Raw genomic sequence first — 24,771 nt, forward strand, 5'->3', positions numbered from 1 at the left:
ATATGCCACATAAAACACAGTCTATATATCAGTGTCATCTTGATGAGATTTGTAAAAACAGGGTCCACCACATGAAGGCACTCACTAAGACTTGAGGATTAATTCAGTTCCAGCCATACTACTCACTTTTTCTTTTTTTTTTCTCTCTCTCCATTCAGATCCTGATCCTGTAAGGATCTGTTAATGAGCATGGAGACTGGATAGTCTAGTGCCTCTGCAGACAGAGTGATGTATTTTACAAAAATACAGTCTGCTGCTAGTGCAGATGACTTTAGCTTCTGCAGCAGTTTTTTTAATTGTTATAGGGACTGGTTTACCGGTGAAGGCAGGACAGTTTGCAGGTTTATGTGGGATATGGGTAATGACATTGGTAGATAGATTTTGACCAGTGATGAAGCTGCAGTAAGATGGCTACTAATCCTGTGTCATTCTTCTGCGACACTGTGTTGGGCTTGGGAGATTTTCCTGATTTTAGGAGTTTGTTAAAAATGCCCTGACACTTTTTGAGTTGTTTGGTTGATTGTTTTGTAGACTAAACTAGCATTTTGCCTTATTTTCTAGGGGGTTGATTTTATTACATTAATTTCTTTAGTTTTAATAGTTGAAAGGTAGTTTATTGGTATGCCACTGTTTCCAAGCTACATCGCTTTTTTTTCATTACATGACTTGTTGACCTAGTAAGAAAGTGAGCTGGATGCAACTTTACTCTTTCTTCTAAATGGGGCCAGTGCATTCAGAAAGTTTAGGAAGATATTGTTAAAGGTTTCAATTCCTTAGCTTAAAGTGAGGTATTTTAGTGAGTGCCCGCTACACTGCTGTATGGTGGACATGAACATTTCAGGATTAAGTTTGTTAAATTATTAAACAGAAGTGGGGGCAGTACTGCATTGCCTAATGGCATATGTGATGTGGTGGTCACTTGGGTTATCAGGGAACTGTTGGACTTTACTTGGATTACAGACAAGAATTAGGTCTATGTTTATGAAAGTGTCTGTGGTCTTGCTAAATCTGGTTGATTTAATATCAACTGAGTAAAGTTAGAGATTCAAGAGTGCACTGGAGATGCCCTTGATTAGCTTACCCTGCAGATATACTGCCAAGTAATGACAGTTTCTTGCAAAATGTTTTTTGAGAACCAGGACAGGATAGGTTATGTCTAAGAGTTTGTGAACTTTTTTTTTTTTGGGGGGGGGGGGGTATAGGAATAATTTGAAGGAGATCAATACAAAGCTCAGTATTGCCAAAGGAAGGTATCTCAAATGGATACCAGTGACTTTGTAATATATGTTGGTAAATAATACCTACACTTCTACCAATTTTTGCTTTGAGGTCAAGAATTAGGATGTTGTTCCCTTGTGGAAAAATATTCTACTACTTAATGTGTTTTTTTAGGCAGGTTTCTGTAAGTACAAGAATAGCACATGTGTGATACTCTACCTATCAATGTAGTTCAGTTATTTCATTACAAAAGACTTTGTAGGTTTAGGTTAATAATTTTTATGCCTGAAGTTGTATTCCAGACTTTGTTTGGATTTTATTATTTACGTGTTTCTGGACTATGACTGCTGGACAGTTGGGACCAGGCTGAAATGTATAGATCCGGGACACTGCAGTTTGTTAAGGATTATAGAGATTATCAAAAACAGACTATTAGTACGGTGGCTGCCAAAAAAATAATAACTAGAAGATAGAAATCAAAGTCTAAACTAACTTTACTAGAAGTAACAAAGATAGTAAACAAAGATAAAACAACTGGAGCTGGGATCTTTAGAAAAGGGTAGCAGTAACTTACACAGGAAAAAATGTGAAATGTGGGACCACTACATGCAGAGGAGGAATAATGTTTAAAAGAAGGCAGGATTGGAATGAGCTATGTAATGGTTGACTGATGATGACTGGATATATTAAAAGTGATGTATAATGTTTGCAGCTACAGTTGTGTCGTACGGTTTGTAACGTTAGAAAAGAGATTGTGCCGCTATGACTTATTTTCATTTATATAAATGTAAGATTGTCTTTTTCACACATGACAATTTAATAAAGATGTTTCTTGTAAAAAGAACAGACTATTAGGTTTTCAACAAAGTGGGAATGAGTGCCAGCACCAGAGTCTGAATTTGTAGAATTGATATCTGACCCTCAGGTAATATATTGGTACGGAATTATTAACTTAAGCATAGCAGTACTTTGGTTTTCAGAAGACAACAGGTAACTATGGGAGAGTTTGAGGGAGAATGTGCTAAATGTGTTGATTTGACTTGTTAAGATAAGGATAAGGTAGGTGTTTATAGGATTATCAAGAGGTATGGTGCTTAGAATGTGCAGTTTTGTGACAGAATGGTGGGCCAGAGACAATGCAACTGAATTTGTTAGTTACCTTAGAATGTGCTATAAAGATAGAGAGTAAGGGGGGTGGGTTGGGAAATTGGAGTAGGGTAAGAGAGCAAAGTGAGGCAGAGTGTACTGAAGAGGAGTGCAACGGGGCCAGAACAGACAATGTTAAGTACAGCTCCTAAACAAAACAATCTTTGTAACGGAGAAAATAAATAAAATTAACAAAAATAAACACAATGTAGAATTATCTTATTATCCTGACTAAAGGTAGAAAAGGAGGATGAAGAAAGAGGATAGACTTCTCAATCCTGGTCCAGTTTAAGACAGTTGCTCCTCCTCTGCATTCATACTGCTATATTGCACAAAGTTTATCAGTAGCGAGCAATATATTTTTCATATTTTTAGCCATTTTTTCACATCCCCTCATGTATGTTATTACATGTACTGCTTACTGAAGACATGCACTTACTTAATGCATGACATTGTTGCCACACATCTTTAATCACTACTGTTACAGTTCAACTCCAGTGCAAGGCAACATTCAGCATCAGCAATTATTTGTCTTCAGTTTAAATACTGAATGCTACAGCTCCATAAATAAAGTAGTGGTCACCTGAAATATACATGGAAGCAATCATTTGGTGAAAGGAATTCTGGAAAAGAATAAAACATTCTAGCTAACAAATATGCAGAAAGGCAAATGAATGAAGGGACTTACAAATCATTTAACTGTTGCTATTTTAATATTCAAAACTGCCTTTTAGTATACCCATTTTATAATCAGAGTACTGTACTTCAAGATGTCAGATTCATCTGTTTTATGGATTTAAAAGCAATAAGGCATTTAGTACACATATCGTACCTCACTCCCTTCATCAAAATATTCATTAATCTCTATACCACTATTCAAAGTCATTCTGTTTCCTTAACACTTAAACATCAAAGTACATCAGTAGCTAAGAAGAAAATCTAGAAGTACAGCAGATACATTTGTAAGATCAATGCCCACTAAACTCTTGAGTAATCTGGCAGCTTTAGAAACGCATCAAGTCATATGAGTAAAGTCAACACTTACTGAGTTTTCGATCCATTTCTTCACACCTTCTGACTTCATTCACAAATTTACGCTGGAATACATTCACATCAGGATTCAGCTGCAAAGATGGAAAAATACAACTAAATTAAAACAATGGTTTATTAAAGCATCAGCCAAGCCACTGACTGACAAAGATAAAGTGGTCAAAATAAGCAAAAATGCTTTACATTAAAAAAAATAAAAATAATTAAACTTCTGAAGCATTGTACTTCCCCCCCCCCCCTTTTCTCACAAAAAAATTTTCTGCAACAGAAATAATCTGATAAGTAGAACAGATATACATCTGGTAAGTAGCCTATTCCTTGCCATCAGGTATACCAAATATTTAATTACCAGACAGTGCCATCACCAAAAGCTCCATAACAGTACTGACACACAACAGTGTTCACAACACTTCCTTCCTTATCAAGACAATGGGCAGGGCAGGAAAGTGTACTTGTGTAAAATCTTACCATAACAATAGATGTCCTTCTCTTTACTGTTGCAGTATTCATAACAAGAGGGAGATTCCCTGCCAAGGGCAACATGACGTCTGGCCATTATACCAAAGCCTTTTACAACTTACAAGTGCGTGGGACGTCACACATATGCTCCCCACATATGTACAGATAAATGCGATGTCCTGAGAACTGAATGCCCCAGAAGAAATGCCAGTTTTAAGGAAACAAGGAGGTGAACCATACATCCATAAGAAAAAAGAATACCGAGGGGGTTAGGAGGGAGGGAGAGAATGCTGCAACAGTGAAGACAAGGACATCTATCATTATGTTAAGATTTTACACAACTATACTATGGTCCTTCTATTCTACTGTTGCAGTATTCATAACATCAGGGAGATACCAAAGCTCATGAAGAAATTTGGGAGAAGGAAGGGGCAATAGGGCTCTCTATAAAGCCATGAGGAATGACCCTAGCAAAACTAGCTCTAGCTCTGGAAATTCCATATAACTTGTAGTGTTTGGAGGAAATGAGCAAGAGCACTGCAGCAAAGGGATAAATTCCAACAAATTTATTCCACAACGATGAGAGTTTAGTGCTTTCGTCAAAAGTACATTACACTGACTTCTTCAGAACTACATAACACACTTGTTACTCAAGAATTCATTACCCATGCATTACCACACAGGTGGCAGTACACTAAACACCAAAAGTGTGATAAGAGACATAGGAACACAGGTGGACAGTGGTCTCACCTTCAATAACCACATCGCCACAACAGTCAGGAAATCTTTCTATGTGGCACACCTCATCACTAAGGGCTTTTCATCCAGAAAAAAAGGAGGTCATTGTCCCACTGTACTCTTCCCTTATTAGACTCATCATAGAGTACAACGCCACGTTTGGTATGCAACTCACAAGACATCTAAAACAACTGGAAAGGCCGCAGAAACACCTCACTAAAAGAATCACAGGCCTAAAGCAGATGCCCTATGCTGACCAACTAAAAAAACTCCAGCTATACTCTGTGGCATATCGTCTACTCAGAGGCGATCTCTGCTTAACATGCAAGGCCATGTCAAACCCAGAGCTGTTGGACATGCGACATTTAAAGAAATCCCAATACATCAGAGCCATACGCTCCAGGGACCTAAACCTTGTCATCACAATAAACAAAACATGCTGGAGGGAATAGGTTCCTGACCCAGAGACTCCCCATACTCTGGAATAAACTGCCCATACATGTCAAGCAGAGAGCCTCCTTGGCCCTCTTCAATAGGAACCTTAACGACTGGATGGGAGATAGTAAATTTACCTCTGGGATCATGTCAGTCGCCCTGCTAGACAGGAGTCCAGGGAAGTAACTATTGTGGGAAGAAATAGCCAGGGAATTGTTATGGCTAGGCTTGTATAGGCCCTAGCCTAGTACCAACCTATGAACCTATGTAGGCCTACACTCCACAAGTGTAGTCAGGACTTCCTCCCTAACTAGTATTTTTTTTTATTTTATTTATTTATTTGTTTAACATCTGTTTACCAGGAAAGTCTGACTGGACACAGGTCCTTTTTCAGCAGAGGCCCGGGGAGAAAAGCTCCATGAGTAACAGTAAATTTTCATGCATACATGACAATAATCAAAAAGTATAAAGTAAACAAAATGCAGTATACATAACATACACATTTGTTACATCTTGACAACAAAACATAGGCTTTGAACAGAGCTAGTACTACTTGTAGGTATGACTTATGTCAAGATATAAGGTTAAATAACACAGGATTAAACACCGGGGGAGAAGTTGGATATGTTGTGGGTATCCTGTGATTTATCAGAGCACACATGAGGGGTTAGTACAGGAACATAGCCACTCACTTTTTAAATAAGCTTTAAGTGATGACTTAAAGTGGTTAGTGGAGAAAACAGAGAATGGAGTTAGGGAGTTCCATATACGAGATACATAGTTGGAAAATAAAGATTCTCCTGCAGTGTTGTTGTCCTTGGAGATGGTAAGTTCTTGTTGTTAAAGCAAAGCGGTCTGCTGGAAGTGTAAGGAAGGATGAGATTTTTTAGTGCAGGGGTTCTAGTTGGCTGTGTTACAATTTTGTGAGTTAGAGAGAGTTGGTTGTAAAGAATAATGTTGGGAAGCTCAAGCCAGTCTAGTATCCTTAAAGCTGTACAATGATGTGTTCTATATGGGCAGTCAGATGCAAACTTAACAATTTTTATTATAACATGCTTCTATCTTAGATAAGTCAGTTTTCCTTAGATTAGTTAAAATTGGAGAGGCAGATTCCCCCTGAACTTCTGAAATCACGAGTCTCAGTTCACTCTGAACCCCCTTGTCTGCAGAGCCTCCAAGGACGTGCTTGTCATTGGATCCATGGCAACCTCTGAAGAATCCAAACCAAGGACTGGACGGATCTCTGGGCCTTCATCGGCCTCAAGACAGACGTTCAATGTATGAGGCACAGCCAAAGAGCCAGACCTAAGGTGTTTGGCCTTTGTCTTCACAATTAACTCAGCAAAAGACCCAGATGTACCCTCCATAGCATCTTTCACTAAGCATTTCAGACGCTGGTTTTCTAAATAAATAACTAGCAAGAACAGACGGCTATGCAAAGTCTTACGCACAAAGGCCTAGCAAATGGAACAAGTTTTATGATCATGGGTAGGCCCTAAGCAAAATAAACACTGGTCGTGACTACCCTCATGTGGAATCTGTTTCCCACACTGGGATTTGCCTTTCTTGGATGACATGAAAAAAACCTCACAAACACACAAACACAGTAGCAAAAACGAAGGAGAAAAAATCCCAATGGAGTACTTATCTGAAAAGGCTCGATACTGCAGCAAACAACTTGGGCAAGCAGACTGACGATTGAAGATGGCGTCCAGACTGGCGGCAGAGAAGTTCTGAAGATAGTACGTGTGGACATTGCATTTATGCCCTACTTATGAAGGAAGCATACTTGCGATGTCCCACATACTTGCAAGTAGTAAAAGACCTTGGTATACTGGCCAGACATCGGCTTGTCCTTGGCAAGGAATCTCACTCATGTTATGAATACTGGAACAGTACAAGAAAAGGACAAACTATGACAAAAGTTGGCCCCAGAGCCAGAGATACAATAACTTTTTTAGCCAGACCTTTACCAAACTTTCTCAAACAATCTCATGGATAAGTACATCTGTAGCCATCTGTTAACGGAACACAAGCAAATGAAACAGCTGTGTACAAAATTATAACACAATATATATGATGAGCCATTCTATGCCTCTTACTTTACAGTGAAAGTGCATTTTCTGTTTTTTTTATTGTGCTACACATCTTAAGACATCCACTTTCTTCTGCAAGCACTGCGTGCCTTTGAGTGGCACGCTCTGCATATATGTGCAGGGCTAATTAAAGTATTTAAAGTTCACATTTGTATACTAAATTACACAAGATGCACAAGAATCACATTTCTGGTATAACAGACCTAAGGAGTTTCAGCAGCCAATAAATAATGTATTTCAGGTATAGAGTTCCAAGGAAAATAACAGAGAATGCATACGTACAGATCATCTTGCATACATTCTTTTTTCATTGTGCCATACAATAATAAAAAGTCGTTAAATGTGTCCATTAGTTTTACAAGGCTAAGTATAGCTGTGTAAAGTACTCACCATAACAGCACATTTTAAAGAAACAAATTCCTGTGGCAGCACAGCATACATGCGTCTTACTCATTAACACACTGTCATCAGCCTGTTCTCGAGCTAGTCTCCATCCACTCTCAACACTCCCTCCCAACCCCAGTACATGAGGTAACACTTGTCTTACAATTCTGGCATTAGCTGTTCCATTACAATACATGAAGACAATGCCTGCCCACATCATTTCAGTTTTTCAAACAAGAAACTGCTAACCCTCAAACATAACACAGGGAAACATGTAACTATTTATAAAAAACTGTCAAAAAACATGAGGATATTAGCAGTGCGGCAAGACTGTGTGTGCATGTGTGTGTGCGCATGTGCACATGCGTGCATGTTTCCCCAGACCTAATGTTACTATGAGTACCAAACAACAATACCACCCTACTTCAAGGAGAACTTCTGTAGGAAGACAGGATACTCCTGGCAAGTCTATAGGGTGGTGAAGAATAATGGCAAAAACCTGGTACAGCTGCCACATTCTGAGATATCTAAACTTGGAGAAAAGGCATGGTCAAATGAGTTACATCACAACTGGTTGTGGGAAAAACTATATCAATGTAGCTGGGGCAAGTATGATCCAATAATCTGGAATGTGGCCACTTCAAGTGGCACTGTACAGCCAGGGAGATTACTGTAATGTAAAACGCAACAAATTCTAGGAGTCCTCAAACACTCCTTACAGAGAAACACGTACACATTCCTTAAGTATGTAGATCACCGTATCACAATGATGTTTTAAAATAAGCATCTCATTCAATATAAACCATACTGTATACTGTAAACTATACTGTATATTGTCAGAGCTTTTTTGTAATACCAATCCCACAAACTCTAGAGTCATTGGCACAATAAAACACGTGCAAACTATACCAGTATAAAAAAGGCAGCCACAGAACCTCAATAATCAGCTTGTGACAGTATATGTATTTTCCTGTATATGCTATACTGTAGACCTTGTATACAAAACTGAGTAGTGCACCATATCTAACTTCAAATACAGCTCCCAATATATTTAACACTTATAAAATCAAATTAGTTTTTTTCAAATCCACTCTCAGCAAGGCATCAATTTCCAAATACAGTGGGACACTAAGGTGATTTGCATCCATGCACATTTAAAGCATGACCAATTATCCTTAAAATAATACTAAGACCAGAAACAGACACTTACAAATGCCTAGGCAACTGTCACCAATATAAACACATACCACCCTTTATATCAATTACAGGTGATGTAAAACTTAAGAGTGAAAGTTATGTAATTACCATAATGCTAGACCCTTGTTGTCTCATTTCCACCTAGTTCAACCTTTGGGTTATCAGATCCAACCCTGGTGCTTTTCAAAAGCCTGGATCCAGGGTTATGACACCTCCCTTACCCCTAATTCCCCCTGTTCCCAAATTGAGTTTGCCTGCTTACAAATATAAGACTTATCTTATGACCAACAAACAGGCTTACTTAATAAGGTGGACAATGACAAAGCCATGAGGAACAGCAAACCACGCTGTCTGAAGACAAGGCCCCTGGTCAGGTCCAAGCATTCAAATGGAATGTAAAAGGACAACTTAGGTTGGGGGACGGATGGAGAGATGTTGTGCTGAACAAAGATGCAACACAGCTCTAGCATTACGGTACGTTCATAACTTTCTTATCCAATGTGGTCTGATTTTTGTCCAATTCAACCTTAGGGACAGATTCCCAAGCTACCAAAGACCTGGGTGGTATAAAAGAAGGATATTCCTTAGAATGGTGGAACCAAAGAACATACACATCCCGCTTGTAGTGCAACACAAAGGTGTGAACAGTAGACCAGGTAGCTGCTGCACAAATCTCAGTAGGAACTTGACCCACAAAGGCAGTAGAACTAGCTATCACCCTGGAAGAATGAGCCTTTGTTTGACATGCAAAGTCAATTCCAATGTTATGTACAGGAAAATTATGTAGTCAGAGAGCCACCTGTATGTAGTTACTTTTGGTACTTCTTGACCAAATTTAGCTTCAGACAGAGCAATGAAAAGCTGATCAGATTTCCTGATATCCTTAGTCCAGTATAAATAAAACCGGAGTTGTTGACAGAAATCTAGCAAATGCAGAGTACATTCTCCGTTGTTAGAAAACTTTGGGAAGAACACTAGCAGACTAATAGTCTAATTACGGTAGGCTTCAGAAGCCACCTTTGGAGGAAAATTAAGATTTCTTTCTAAATGAGACACTGTCGTGATGAAAGACCAAATATGGGAGCTTACAAGATAAGGCCTGCAACTCTCAAATCCTCCTTGCAGACGTGAAAGCCACTAAAACGAGGGCTTTCCAAAACAGATATTTTAAATCCACTGTAGAGGCAAGCTCAAAGTGAGCTCTTATTAAAGCCTAAAACATAATAGTAATGTCCCAAGGAGAAGATAATCTCTTAATGGTAGTCTTAAAAGGAGGGTACCTTTCAAAAAGGCTTTAGAAGGCTTTAGAAATTTTTAGTGATGCAACAGGAGTCTAGAGAAGCCGCGGTGGTACAGCGGTAGCGTTGTTGCCTCACAGCAAGAGGGTCTCCTGTTCAATTCTCAGCTGGAGTGCCTTCTGTGTGGAGTCTGCATGTCCTCCCCACGGTCGAGTGGCCTCCGAAAGACATGCGTGAATGGACGTGCCTTCACTGAAGGTTGGGCGTCGGGATGGCAACTCGACACTATAAACATCTACTGCCAATCATTAGCAGACCGGAGTTCCGCTGTGGCGACCCCTAATCAGGAAAAGCCGAAAAGAAAAAACAAGTGATGCAACAGGAGTCTAATATTTCCTTATGTGAAAAGGGTCACTAATTGTACCTTGATGGTTGAAAACCTGGATCCTTTGTGAAAAATCTCTGCAAGAAAATCCAGAATAGATGAAAAATGGGATGAAAAGTGATCTGTCCTTCCGGAAACCCATATGGTAAACCTTTGCCACTTACTGAGATAAAACCTTCGTGTATTTGGCTTCTGTGAAAAAGACAAAATACGAATCACTGGAGCAGAAAGCTTGGCATCTCTGGCCAAAGTTAGAATTGGAAAGAAACATGTGGTTAATGAGGCTGACCAGATTGATGATTCAGAAGATAGGGACAAGGATCTAACACCCAGGGTGGAGGTACTAAAACCTGCACTACCACTGTCTGACTGATGGACCCCTCATGAAACAGAAGAACAGACCTGCTCAGTGCGTCTTCCAGAACAATGAAAGTTCCCAGTATATACACTGCAAACAAAAAGGACTGGGAAGACCTCACCCACTGCCACATTCTCATGGGTTACCAGCAAATTGGATAGGAATGGGTCCCTCCCTGCTTCTTGATATACCAGACTATAACCATGATGTATATCTGTATAGCAATCACACCTGGTTCAGTGAGGAATGGAGAATTAGCCCATTTCTCACCACAGTGCGATCTCAGAGTTGGCATATAGAATTTACAGGGGGGGGTGCAGGGGTGCTTGCCCCCCTGCAAAATACTAAAATATACGTACCACTGACTATGGAATGTCATGGTACGTTAAGGTGCATTGCATGGGTAACCAACGTCACCTCCTACAATGTCAAATACATCGAACTACAGGTATCGATGTATTCAGTTTTGACCTGGCCCCACTTTCGTTGTTCCGTATTCAGGATTTCGGGTCAACCATGTGACAGGTTGACCTACGCAGTTTCAAGGTTTCAAAAGTCCAATCTTGGCTCTCTACTTGAATCACACCAGGATAAAACTTCACCCTCTCTCTTCTTCTAGTCATTCTCTCTTCTTTCTCTTCCTCCTTTCCCCTCTCATCCTCCTGTTCACTCTTCCCATCATCTATATTGTCTACTCTCCCCTCCACATATTTTAATAATGACTCATCTGCAGAGCCTAATCACAGCACTCTCTTCTGTAAACAAGCAAATTCTCACAACTTAAGTTGAAGAAACAATAATCAACTCATTCTACTGAGTACAAAGAGATCATTTGGGAAGGCCCACTCCCCTTAGTTTTTAATCATGAATTATTTTCTGTTTCCTCCTTTCCCACTTAAATAAAAAATGCACTTTATTCAGCTGCTTTTACTGCACCTGTGTTTCTTCCAACTTTATTTTGCTTTTGCTGCTTGTTTTTAGAAGTGTTCAATTGCATTTATTCAGCTGCATTTATTACTATTGGTTAGTAGCCTGATTAAATTCTAACTGTTATTCTAAGCCTCTTAGTTTTGGTTTAAGCACTTGGGCTTCAGGCCAGGTATTTTACATTAAGAAGGTTTGTGGTCTACACTCTTGTGTGAGAAGAGGGTAACCTCTGCTGGTAATTGCTGGTTGAAGGCTTATTGTGCCTGTTGTTCTAAGTGTCTTTGTTCTGGTTTAAGCACTTGGGTTCCAAACCAGTTATTTTACATTAGGAAGATTAGTGATCTAGACTTCTGTGGCAGGAGAGTGTGGCCTACACCCTTATAGGTTCATAGGTAGGTACTAGGCTATAGGCCCTAGGGCCCATACAAGCCTAGCCAAAAAATGTACCCTGGCTTTCGCCACCCAAGAAAATTATTTTCCTATGCCCCTGTCGAGCAGAGCCACAGAAGTGAGCCCCGGGGTGAATTTCCCATTTCCCATCCAATCATCAAGATTTTTCTTGAAGAGTGCTAATGAGGATCTCTGTTTGACATGGATAGGTAGTCGTTCCAGAGTATGGGAAGTCTCTGGGACAGGAATCTATCCCTCCAGCATGTTCTGTTTATTGTGGTGACAAGGTAAAGGTCCCTAGAGCGTGTAGCTCGGAGGGATTGGGATTTCTTTAAGTGGAGCATGTCCAACAGCTCAGGGTTTGACATAGCTTTGTATGTTAGGCAGAGATCGCCCCTGAGTAGGCGATATGCGATGGAGTAAAGCTGTAGTTTTTTGAGACTGTCTGCATAGGGCACCTGTTTGAGGCCAGTAATCCTCTTTGTGAGGTATTTCTCTGGTCTTTCCAGTTGTTGTAGATGTCTTGTGAGGTACATACCAAAAGGGACGCTGTACTCTATAATGGGTCTAATGAGTGATGAGTAGAGGAGAACAATGACCTCTTTTTTTCTGGATGAGAATCCTTTTGTGATAAGATGAGCCACGTAGAAGGATTTCCTGACCACTGTGGCGATGTGATTATCAAAGGAGAGACTACTGTCGACCTGTGTCCCAAGGTCTCTTTATCACATTTTCGGCATTAAGTAGACTACCAGCTATGTGGTAGTTCATGGGTACAGAGTTTTTACCTAAGGGGATGACAATACACTTTTTGGCATTGAGCTTCAGGCCATGGCTTTGACACCAGGAATCTGTCTCAGTGAGGCCATTTTGTAGGTTGTCCACATCGTTAGGAGTTTCGATTATGGCTCCTAGTTCGCAGTCATCTGCAAACTTTGTTAGCCAAAGACCTTCTGTGTTGGCCTGCACTTCAGAGAAGTAGATACCAAACAGGAGAGGACCCAGGACTGAACCCTGTGGTAACTCCACTTGTCACTGGTCTGATGTCGGATTTGGAATCCGCTACTTTCACAGTGTGGGTTCTGTCCGTGAGCCAGTTGGCAACCCATCTTATGACATAGGGATTTATACCTAGTTTAGTGAGTTTATCTATAATTCCAGAGTGGGGGATGGTGTCGAAAGCCTTGGCGAGATCTAGATAAGCTGTGTGAACCATTTTACCATCATCTATGGCTTTGGTGACTGCTTCAAAGAAGTCAATCAGGATTAGGAGACATGATCTGCCTTTTACAAATCCAAACTGAGTAGGGTCCAGAGTTTGGAGATCACCAATGTCTTGGTTTATGAGTTCCATGATGATACGTTCCATGGCCTTGCAGACCATGCTCGTCAGGCTAATGGGGCGGTAGTTCCCAGGGTCTGTTGTGGCTCCCCCTTTGTGGAGTGGGATAACTGTCGCGGTGCGCCATTCAGTGGGTACAAAGCCTGAGGTGAGGCTATGATTGAGCATGGTACTTAGGCAGGGTGCCAGTTCATTCTGTAGTTTGTGTAGAACGCAGTCTGGGATATTGTCAGATCCCATGGATGCTGTGTTCTTGGCTTTGGAGAGTGTGTTTTGTACCTGTGCAGCCATGATTATAGGAACTTTGCATTCTTCCGGTATAGAGATGGGCCCTCTAGGGGGTGAGAGGGGTGTAAAGTTAGCACTGAACCTATCTGCTAGGATGTTTGGCAATATCAGTTGGTTCTGTATATTTAGTGCCATTATGCTGTAACTCAGAGCAGATCTGAGTGTTCCCATTTAGATTCTTGACATAGCTATAGAATGCTTTGTGGTTGTCTTTAGAGTCAGTGGCAATTTTGTTTTCGCAACTAGCTTTGGAGGATTTTGTGAGGGATCTCAACTTCTTACTGAGGTTGACCCGGGAGTTCCTCCAGTCATGGGATTTTACTCTTTTTTGCAACAGTTTCTTTCTTCTGTTGTAGAGTTTGTTTATGGCAGAGGACCACCAGATTGGCTTCCTTTTTTGGAGGATAACATCTTGGTTCTATTAGGGATAGCATGATCCATGCACTCGTGTAAGTGCTTATAAAGTGCATTTGTGTAGGATTTGGCAGTCATACCTCTATTGTCCGTCTGCATGGGTGTCATGAAGTTTGCCACTTCTGTCTTAAGAAGTGTGAAGTTGGCTTTTGAGAAGTTTTTTACGATAGTTTCCCTAATTGGGGCTGGGGGTGGGATGTGGATGTCTAGGCTGATTAGCTTGTGGTTGGATCTGACCAACGAGGAATTGACCTCTGGTGTGGAACACCGGTTTCCCATGTTGGTGATGACAAGGTCTAGGATATTGCTGCCCCTGGTGGGGGTGTGAATAAGTTGATCCAAGGCATTGGAATTTATGAATTCTAGAAAACGTTGAGCAAAAGAGTTGGTACACGAGTAGTTTTCTCAGTTAATGGTGGGGTAGTTGAAATCTCCCATTATTAGGGTTTTGGGTTGTACCCTAATACTTTCCAGTGTATCAAGAAATGAGGAGTGTGAATCCTGGGGCATGGTGGGGGGTCTGTAGCAAGCTACAATTTGGATTGCGGTCTTGCCCAGAGTTAGTTGCACTTGGATAATCTCGGATGCATTATGCTGTGCAACTAGCCTAGAGGTGTGGATATCCTTAATGAATATGGACACGCCTCCGCCTTTAGTGCTTCTTTCTGGGTTAGGTAGCCGAAAGGTGTGGTATGAATTGAAGCCTGGTAATGCAGGGGTGCTCTCTAGAGCTTTGAACCAGGTCTCTGTCACTGCACAGATGATGTTCTCCATTTTAAGGAGTGCCTCGAGTGAGTGCATTTTGAGGTTTAGACTTCTAGCATTGAGTAGCATTACCCTCAGATTTTGCTTGCTTGTACCGGTTACGGTGGTGAATTTGTCATTTGAACCTTGCCTAAAAAAGGCACTATAGGGGTAGCAAGAGTCTTAGCCAGTATCCGGAATCCTAAGGGTGATAGGTGCAGGCCATCTCTGGCAAAGCATCGTGGACTGTCGATCATGTCGTCCCAGGCAGACAAATACTGGATCCCCTTAGAATGACACCAGAAGCTTAGCCAATTGTTGAAGTCAATCATTTTGGCCTTGTACTGTGGTATCATTCTGGGTGATGGCAGGATGCTACTCAGGGTTAGGGTCATACCTGCCTGGGATACAAGATCGAAGAGCTCCTCCATGTCTCTTTTCATGTAGTCCAGGGAGGTATGTCTCAGGTCATTCAAACCAACATGGACAATGACAGCATCATATTTGTACTTATTGTGGAGTAACCTGAGTGCATGCATTATGTGGCGGATCCTGGGACCTGACAGGCAACTGATAGTAACGTTCTCCTTGTTTAGTCTAGTGAGTGGAACATCAGTGTGCCTGACTATAGAGTCACCTATGACTAGAGTGTTGGGTACGTTGTTATGCCTTATGGGCTGTGGTTGAGTGGCACAATGAGTTTGTGGGCTATGTGTCATTTGGCTTGTGTTTGGGGGTGGAGTTTGCTTGCGTTTATGCTTTGGATGTCCCTGATGCTTGGGCAGGGTTTTATTGAGAGCCTCCGTGAATGTAGGTTTGTGTTTTGTGTTTCTATGTGTGTGTTTTGGTGGTGTGGGTTTTGAGGGACTATGTGATGAGTGTGGTGTGGTGCAAGTGTTTACCCTCTCCTCTTGACTGTCTAGTCCAGTCTTGGGTGAAGAGAGCTTTGCTTCCAGTTTGGCTATATAAGTGCATCTCTCACAGGTTGTAGTGTTGGGTGGTAGGAGGAGAGGGTTGTCTGTGTACATGAGGCAATTGCTGCACTGCCCCAAGATGCCCAGATTCATCAGGTAGACAGGAGAAATCACTGGGAGCTGACCCTTAGACATGCCTGGATAAGTGCTTATTTATTAAGTACTAAAAACTGCTTTCCACTAGACAAGTGAGGAAAGTTGAGTGCTGTAGTAATTTGCAGCGTATGTAGCGCTTACAATGAGTTCTGAACAAGTGCTGAGTTCAAAGAAACAGATTTGAGTGCTGAAACAAGAAAACTGGCTAGTTATAAGAAAAAAAAACTAAGCTAGAAGGCTTCCCTCCAACACAGAAGGGCTTGGGGGCTCAGAAGCCTACAAAAACAGTCTATACCACTTAACAGGAAAGGCAGGAAACAAGCTTAGATTTTTTTTTCTTCTGTTTCCCAGATGCTCTCTTTGTACACAGTAGGTGTGCCTGAAATCAGAATATGATCTCACTGCACTCAGTTGAGTAAGCAAATGAGATGGGCCCAGAAGGAGTATCCAAACACAAATTTACAAGAGGGGCAGGCAGTTTCAAGGCCACTAAGATTAACACCAAAACAAAAACAGGGAGAGTGGGTGGGATTAACTGAAGAGCAGAGTCAAAATTTCCAGTTCAGTTAATATATATTCCTGCAACAAAGTTAAATCAATTTAAATACTGTATTCTTTGAAAAAAAGTGCAGATAAAGGTACTTAAATTCTCTTATACGTCCAGTTGAATACAGCTAGATCTTAGCCGGCCAAAGCTGAGATTTTTAAGCAGAAAATATTTCAAACTGTACCACTTAAATAGGCAAGGACAGGAAAACAAAGAATGTGGCTACCCCCACACCTGTAATTACTAACAAACAATAAAATTCAGCAGCACTGACTGAAGAGCAGAGTCAAAATTTCCAGTTCAGTTAATATATATTCCTGCAACACAGTTAAATCAATTTAAATATTGTATTCTTTGAAAAAAAGTGCAGATAAAGGTACTTAAATTCTCTTATACGTCCAGCTGAATACACCTAGATCTTAGCTGGCCAAAGCTGAGGTTTTTAAGCAGAAAATATTTCAAACTGTACCACTTAAATAGGCAAGGACAGGAAATCAAAGAATGTGGCTACCCCCACAACCTGTAATTACTAACAAACAATAAAATTCAGCAGCACTGACTGAAGAGCAGAGTCAGAATTTCCAGTTCAGTTAATATATATTCCTGCAACACAGTTAAATCAATTTAAATATTGTATTCTTTGAAAAAAAGTGCAGATAAAGGTACTTAAATTCTCTTATACATCCAGTTGAATACAGTTAGATCTTAGCCGGCCAAAGCTGAGGTTTTTAAGCAGAAAATATTTCAAACTGTACCACTTAAATAGGTAAGGACAGGAAATCAAAGAATGTGGCTACCCCCACACCTGTAATTACTAACAAACAATAAAATTCAGCAGCACTGACTGAAGAGCAGAGTCAACATTTCCAGTTCAGTTAATATATATTCCTGCAACACAGTTAAATCAAGCTGGGAACTGCTGGTGAAGGCTTACTGTTTCTGTGGATGCTGCGGTGGTGCAGCGGTAGCGTTGTTGCCTCACAGCAAGAGGTTCTCTTATTCAATTCTCAGCTGGAGTGCAGGGAGTGCCTTCTGTGTGGAGTCTGCATGTCCTCCCCACGGCTGGGTGGTGTTTGAACGACATGCGTAACCGGGCATGCCTTCGTTGAAGGTTGGACGTCGAACTGGCACCTCGGCGTTCGTGAAAATCTACTGCCAATCATTAGCGGACCAGATTTCCGCTGTGCGATCCTAACCAGGAAAAGCAAAAAGACAAACAACATTCTAAGCATCTTTGCTCTGGCTTAAGCACTTGGGTTCCAGACCAGTTATTTCACATTAGGAATTTTGTGGTCTACACTCTTGTGGAAGTATTCTGCTGAACTGCTGCTTTAAACTGTTTTTTGCTGCTGTGACTGGTCTTCTGCACTTTGAATTTGTAGTATTTCTGCATTTTGTAACATAAGCTAGATTCAGGCTTACAGAATCTAGACTGGTATAATATGAACATTAAAACCAGCCATCTTACATTAAGAAGGGCCCCTTGCACCCTTGTGGCACACGTGTGCAGCCAAGAACCCATCAGAGTTGGAGATTGCTGGAATAAGACTGAGTCTTGGGCTTTTCCTTTGGTTACTTTGTTTAAAATCATTTAGCTTTGCTTGTATTTAAGTGTCGTGCTTGCACGGGTTTGTGCTTAGTTTACCGGAGCTGCTCGGAGATTGGTGAATTTAGCCACAGATCTAGAGTGAATTGGAACTAAATCCAAAGCATCCATTGAAATCTGCTGAAAAGTAACTGTTTTTAAAGCCTACATTGGACTTTGAGAACAGTATTATGCTGAGTTGCTGCTTTTTTTAAAACCGTTTTTACTGCTGTGACTGTGATTTTCTGCACTTTGAATTTCTAGTACGTCTGCATTTTATAGCAAAGGCTAGATTCAAACTTGCTAAATCTAGACAGGTATCACTTCAGCACTAAAACTAGCTCTTCACTAAGATAATGATAGATCTGAGGCATCCGTTGCTTCCAACTAACTATAAGTGACTGCATTTTCTTTTTTATTGCACTTTTAGTTTATACTTGCATTTTGCTGTCTGTCTGAATTGTCTGAACTGTTTTTTTGCCACATTATACTACATACTGTACTAGTTCAGCTGTAGCATAACCCAGATCCAGGTTTGCTGTTCCTGGGTCTGTTGTGTAACTTCTGAGTATCAAATTAAAGACATCTTTGTTGGAGAAGGCCCTTCTGCATCCATGTGGGAGAAGACTGCTGTCTGGGTCCCATTTAATCAAGGATGATTGGACTAGAGCTCAGACAGAGTGTCCTTAATGGCTAGTTTGAGTTAAAAGGGTTATTTCTGGTTTTATGTTAGCCCTGGGTTTGCGCTCATTTGTGTGTAGCTCATCATCGCGCACTGCCATGCTGCGGTGGTTACCGCTGGCAATTAGAAACAAATGTTTTGCTTGTTAAATTTTCCCTTAGTGCTTTGCTTGTGGTCCTCCAGAGGTTTCTTGCGGCCCTGCTCTACTGCCAAGTATAACACTAAGCCTAGCCTCTACAGTACCAACACACCTCTCACCCACTAGCCATTCCTATGTGAGACCTCTTCCTGACTTCTTCCTATTTCTGACCATACAAATTTACCCAACACTATGGACAGACAATTTCTCCAGCCAGCTTGGTCGACATGAGCATCCTGAACCAGTATAGCAACTGCTACATGTAAACCCACAACCCTCTACTACTAGTCCACAAAAACTCACTATGTGAGAGATGCAACTATACAAAGAACCTTGAATCCATGCTCTCTCATACACCAGTCAGTACATTTGACACTGAGCAGGTTGCCAGCATGCGCACCTCACTTCCTACCTCACCCAAACCCACATCACACACACCTATATTTGCAGAGGTCCTCATCAGAAACATACCTAAACACCAGAGACCTCCCAAACACAAACACAAGCATGCTACACATAACACTTCCTCTGCAGAACACAATACACATAATAGCTCACGCACCAGTGTCTCACCTGTCAAGCCCATAAGGAAAAACACAAAACCAAACACATTTGTTATAGTTGACTCCATCATAAAGACACACAGATGTCCCTTTCACCAGCCTGGATAAGGAAAATGTCATGGTCAGCTGTCTGTCAGGTGTCAGGATCTGCCACGTCACACATGCACTCAAGTCTCTCAACAAAAGGTACTGTTATGACTCAGTCATAGTCCATGTTGGTGTGAACTACTTGAGATGTACCTCTCTAGACTATATGAAGAGAGACATGACTGAGCTCTCAGACTGTCTATCTCAGGCAAGTATGTCCCTAGCCTTATACAAACAGAAAATGATTGACTTCAATAACTGGCTTAAGTTTCTGGTGTCATTCTAAGGGGATCTAGTATCTGTCAGCTTGGGATGACATGATCGACAGACTTCAGTACTTTGCCAGAGATAGTCTTCATCTATCACTGCCTGGATTTCGGCTACTGGCAAAGGCTCTTGCCACCCCCATAGTGCCTTTTTTAGGCAATGTCACAAGGACAAAATTCCCGACATAAACATTCTATCCAAAAATAATCTCAAGGTTTATGCTTCTAAACACCAGGAGTCTTAACATGAAACTGCACTCACTGGAGGCAGTCCTCATCCTGAAGATGTAGACATCTGTGCAGTTACGGAGACCTGGTTCAAGGCTGTAGAGAGTCACTGCCAGCTACCGGACCACCTCCATGAATCAGACCACCAACACTGCCTAATTCAATCTACTTGAGTCTATCAAGATACATTCAAACACTATGGCTTTTGGCGACTAACTACCCATCCACTGACTGAGTAAATTACTTGTGCTCAAACTCTCTTACCCAAAGTTCCTCGACTTCGTTAACTCCAATGCCCTGGACTAGCTGGTTGACACCTCCACAAGGGGCGCCAACATTCTGGACCTGGTGCTTAACAATATGGGGGGAACCACTGTAGCACAACCACTGTGAGGTTTTCCCTGGTGAGATCTGACCACAAATCAGTGTCATTTGAAGTAACTATCACACCTGCCCCCCCCCCCCCCCCCCCCAGTATCTACTAGAGTAAAAAATTTCTCCAAAGCAAAGTATAACCTCTTATAGGATGGTATAAATAGTTTCACTGCACCTCCCCCCTCAGAAATGGCACCTACATATAAAGCATTGGTGTAGAACTCGGCAAACACCTGTATAACTACATTGCCTTGGCTGTATCTGATAGGACCAAAATAGGCTCTTCATGTAAGAGCAAACCTGCCTTGTGGACAACTGCCATTATCAGGCTTTACAATACATGGAAGAAACTGCTATCTAAAAGTAGGAGGGAGCAAGCCCTAAACTGGAAACACTCCCTCCTCAGCTTAAACAAGCAAATAAGACTTTTGTGAAGTCCTCCAAATCAAACTACAAATCCAAATTAGCTTCCTCAACTAAGGACAACCATAAGGCATTCTATAGTTACATCCGTAACCTAAAAAGAAAGGCCCAAATGTGCACCAAACTAATAGTTAATGAAACCACATATATTCAGCCTGTGGACATAGTTAACCTGTTTGCCAAGAGGTTCTGTGAAAACTTCACTCCCCTATCCCCGCCGCACATACCTCATGACATCCCTACTTTGTAGCTCGAAAGAGCAGGTCATAAACACCATCTCTAAGGCCAAAAACACAGCATCTATGGGACATGATAACATTCCAGGCTGCATGAAAAACGCTCACTGTTATCCCCCTGCACAAAGACAGTGCTTCCACTGACCATGGGAACTATAGATCTATTAGCCTAACTAACCTTATCTGCAAGGCCATGGAGTGAATCATCATGGACCTTATCAACAAAGATATGGGTAATCTCCAAACACTTGACCATACTCCATTTGGATCTGTCAAAGGGAGATCATGCCATTAAATCTGGTGGACTTCTTCGAAACAGTCACTAAGACCCTGGACAAGGGGAAATCTGTGCATACAGCCTACCTAGACTTAGCCAAGGCTTTTAGGTTCATAGGTGTGTACTAGGCTAATGGCCCTGGAGCCTTTACAGGCCAAGCTCATAGGATTACCCTGGCATCGTGTCACCCGACCTTAGTTCCCAGGACCTCTGTTGAGTAGAGCCAATGGAGTGATCCCCGGGATGAATTTTCTATGTCTCATCCACTCATCAAGAGTTCTCTTGAAGAGGGCCAGTGAGGTGTTCTGTTTGACATGTATGGGAAATCTATCCCATAGCATGGGCAGTCTCTGGGTTATGAACCTGTCCCTCCAGCACGTTCTATTGATTGCAGTAATGAGGTTGAGGTCTCTGGAGTGTGTGGTGCAGAGGGATTGGGATTTCTTTTGATGTAGCATTTCTAACAGAGCTGGGTCAGATATGGCTTTGTTAGTCAAGCAGAGATCGCCTCTTAAGTACGTGATATGAGACAGAGAATAGTTACTTTTGTGGCGTCTCCAGTTTTTGCAGGTGTCTAGTGAGGTACATGCCAAATGGGGCATTGTACTCAATGACTGGCCTAATGACGGAAGAGTAGAGGGAGACAATGACCGCTTTCTTCCTGGATATAAAACCCTTAGTAATGAGATGTACTACATAGAAAGACTTTCTGACCACAATGGCAATGTGGTGGTCAAAAGAGAGGTTGCTGTCAACCTGTGTTCCCAGATATCTTATAACGCCTTCTGTGTTCAGTGGACTACCATCGATGTGGTAATTCATGGGAACTGGGTTTTCCCAAAGGGGATGACAACACATTTTTTGGCACTCAGCTCAAGGCCATGGTTCTGACACCAGTCGATCTCAGTGAGGTCTTTCTGTAGGATGTCAATATCACTTGGGGAGTTAATAATGGCTCCCAACTTGCAATTGTCTGTGAACTTTGTCAGCCAGAGTCCCTTCGTGTTGGCCTGGACTTCTGAGAAGCAGATACCAAACAGGTGAGAACCCAGGACCGATTCCTGTGGGACTCCATTCGAGACTGGTCAGCAGTCTGACTTGGGAGTCAGCTACTTTCACACTGTGGGTTCTGTGAGCCAGTGTGCAACCCACCTAGTGATAGAGGGGTTGATGCCTAGCTTAGTGAGTTTTTCTATGATTTCTTAGTGGGAATGGTATCAAAGGCCTTGGCCAGATCAAGGTAGGCTGTATGAACCACCTTGCCTTCATCCACAGCTCTGGTGATTCACTCAAAGAAGTCGACCAAGTTGAGCAGGCATGGTCTACCCTTCACAAAACCAAACTGTGTGGGATCCAGAGTCTGGAGATAACTTATATCTTTGTTTATTAGGTCCATGATGATGCATTCCATAACTTTGCATATCAGACTCATCAGGCTAATGGGTTGATAGTTCCCAGGGTCTGTAGTCGCTCCTCCTTTGTGGAGAGGGATGACTACAGCAGTGCGCCATTCGGTAGGGACAAAGCCTGAGCTGAGGCTGTGAATGAACAGGGCACACAGGTGAGGTGCCAGTTCCCTCTGTAGTTCATGTAGAACACAGCCAGGGATACTGTCAGGTCCCATAGAAGCTGTACTCTTGGTCTTGAACAGTGGTATTTTAACCTGTGCAGCAGTAATACTGGGTGCCTGGTAATCCACTGGTACTGTGATTGGTCCTTCGGGGGGGGGGGGGTAAAGTTGGCACTGAATCTGTCGGCCAGTATATTGGCAATATCTGTTGGCTTGGTATAGGAGGTTCCATTGTGAAGTAGCTCAGAGCAAATCTGGGTATTGCCATGGAGATTCTTTACATAACTATAGAAGGCCGTGTAGTGGTCTTTACTATCTGCTGCAATTCTGTTTTCACAGTGGGCTTTAAAGGATTTGATGAGGGATCTCAACCTTTTGTTGAGGCTGATAAGGGAGTTTTTCCAGTCTTGGGACTTCACCATATTCCAAATCAGTTTCCTCCTTCTGTTGTAGAGTTTGTTCATGGCAGGGGACCACCATTTTGGCTTCTTTTTTGGAAGAGAGTATCTTGGCTCTACTGGGTATGACGAGATCCATGCATTTGCGTACGTGTTCGTAAAGTGCATTGGTGTATGAATCGGCGGTCATGCAACTATTCACCATTTGCATGGGTACCGTGAAGCTAGCCAGCTCTGTTTTTAGGAGCCTTCACCATTTGCATGGGTACCGTGAAGCTAGCCAGCTCTGTTTTTAGGAGCCTTCACCATTTGCATGGGTACCGTGAAGCTAGCCAGCTCTGTTTTTAGGAGCCCAAAATTAGCTTTGGAGAAGTTTGTCATAGTGGTTACCTTTGTGTGTGTATGTGTGTGGGGGGGGGTGGATTTCCAAGGTGATTAGTTTGTGGTTGGATCTAACCAGGGAGGAGTTGACCACTGGTGTAGGCAATGGTCGCCCATGTTAGTAATGACCAGGTCAAGGATGTTGCTACCTCTAGTGGGGGTAAAAACGAGCTGGTCCAGGGCATTGGAATTAATGAATTCCAGAAAATGTTGGGCAACTGTATTAGTACACGAGTAGTTTTCCCAGTTAATGGAGGGGTAGTTGAAGTCGCCCAGTATAAATGTGTTAGTTTGGACCCTAATATTCTCCAGGGTGCTTAGGAATGTGGAGTGCGAGTCTTGGGACATGGTTGGGGACCTATAACAGGCTACGACCTGAATCACTGTCTTACCCAATGTTAGCTGCACCTGAAGTATCTCTGATGTGTTATGTTGGGCTACTAGTCTGGAGGTGTGCGCATCCTTTATGAATATGGAAACACCACCACCTTTGGAGCTACGGTTCAAGTTCTGGGGCCGAAAGGTGTGGAATGAGTTATAGCCTGGTAGTGCAGGGGTGCTTTCTGCTGCTTTGAACCAGGTCTCTGTTACAGCACAAATGTTGATGTTCTCCATTTTAAGGAGTGCTTTGAGTGAGTGTATTTTGAAATTTAGACTTCTAGCGTTGAGCAGCATGACCCTCAGATTGCATTTGTTTGTAGCTGTTACAGTGGTAACTTGGTCTTTGGAACACTGCCTAAAAAAGGCACTACACGGGTGGCAAGAGCCTTGGCTAGTATCCAGAAGTCCAGGGGTGACAGATGCAGGCCACCTCTGGCAAAGCATTGAGGTCTGTCAATCATGTCATCCCAGGCAGACAAAATACTGGATCCCCTAAGAATGACACCAGAAACTTAGCCAATTGTTGAAATCAATCATTTTCTTCTACTGTGCTATCATTCTGGATGATGATAGAATGCTGCTCAGGGCTAGGGTCATACCCTTCCTGGGCTACATAATCCAAGAGCTCCTCCATGTCTCTTTTCATGTAGTCCAGGGAGGTACATCTCAGGTCATTCACACCCACATGTACAATGACAAAGTCATATTTGTACCTGTTTTTTTGACAGTACCACCCATTCAGGCATCATTGACA

At 42.0% G+C, this 24,771-nt stretch overlaps 1 protein-coding gene across 1 annotated transcript in view; it reads right to left on the bottom strand.

The window, feature by feature from the left end:
- Positions 1 to 24,771, bottom strand: part of ATP6V0A1 (ATPase H+ transporting V0 subunit a1) — a 1,075,307-nt gene that overhangs the window by 856,150 nt on the left and 194,386 nt on the right. The window contains exon 3 of the mRNA XM_044054711.1: positions 3,410 to 3,488. Within this exon, the coding sequence (XP_043910646.1) occupies positions 3,410 to 3,488 (79 nt within the window). The remainder of the gene's footprint in view (positions 1 to 3,409; positions 3,489 to 24,771) is intronic.

Source organism: Protopterus annectens, chromosome 13.part0, assembly GCF_019279795.1.
Source record: "Protopterus annectens isolate FY-2018-M chromosome 13.part0, PAN1.0, whole genome shotgun sequence".
Taxonomy (NCBI): Eukaryota; Metazoa; Chordata; order Ceratodontiformes; family Protopteridae; genus Protopterus; species Protopterus annectens.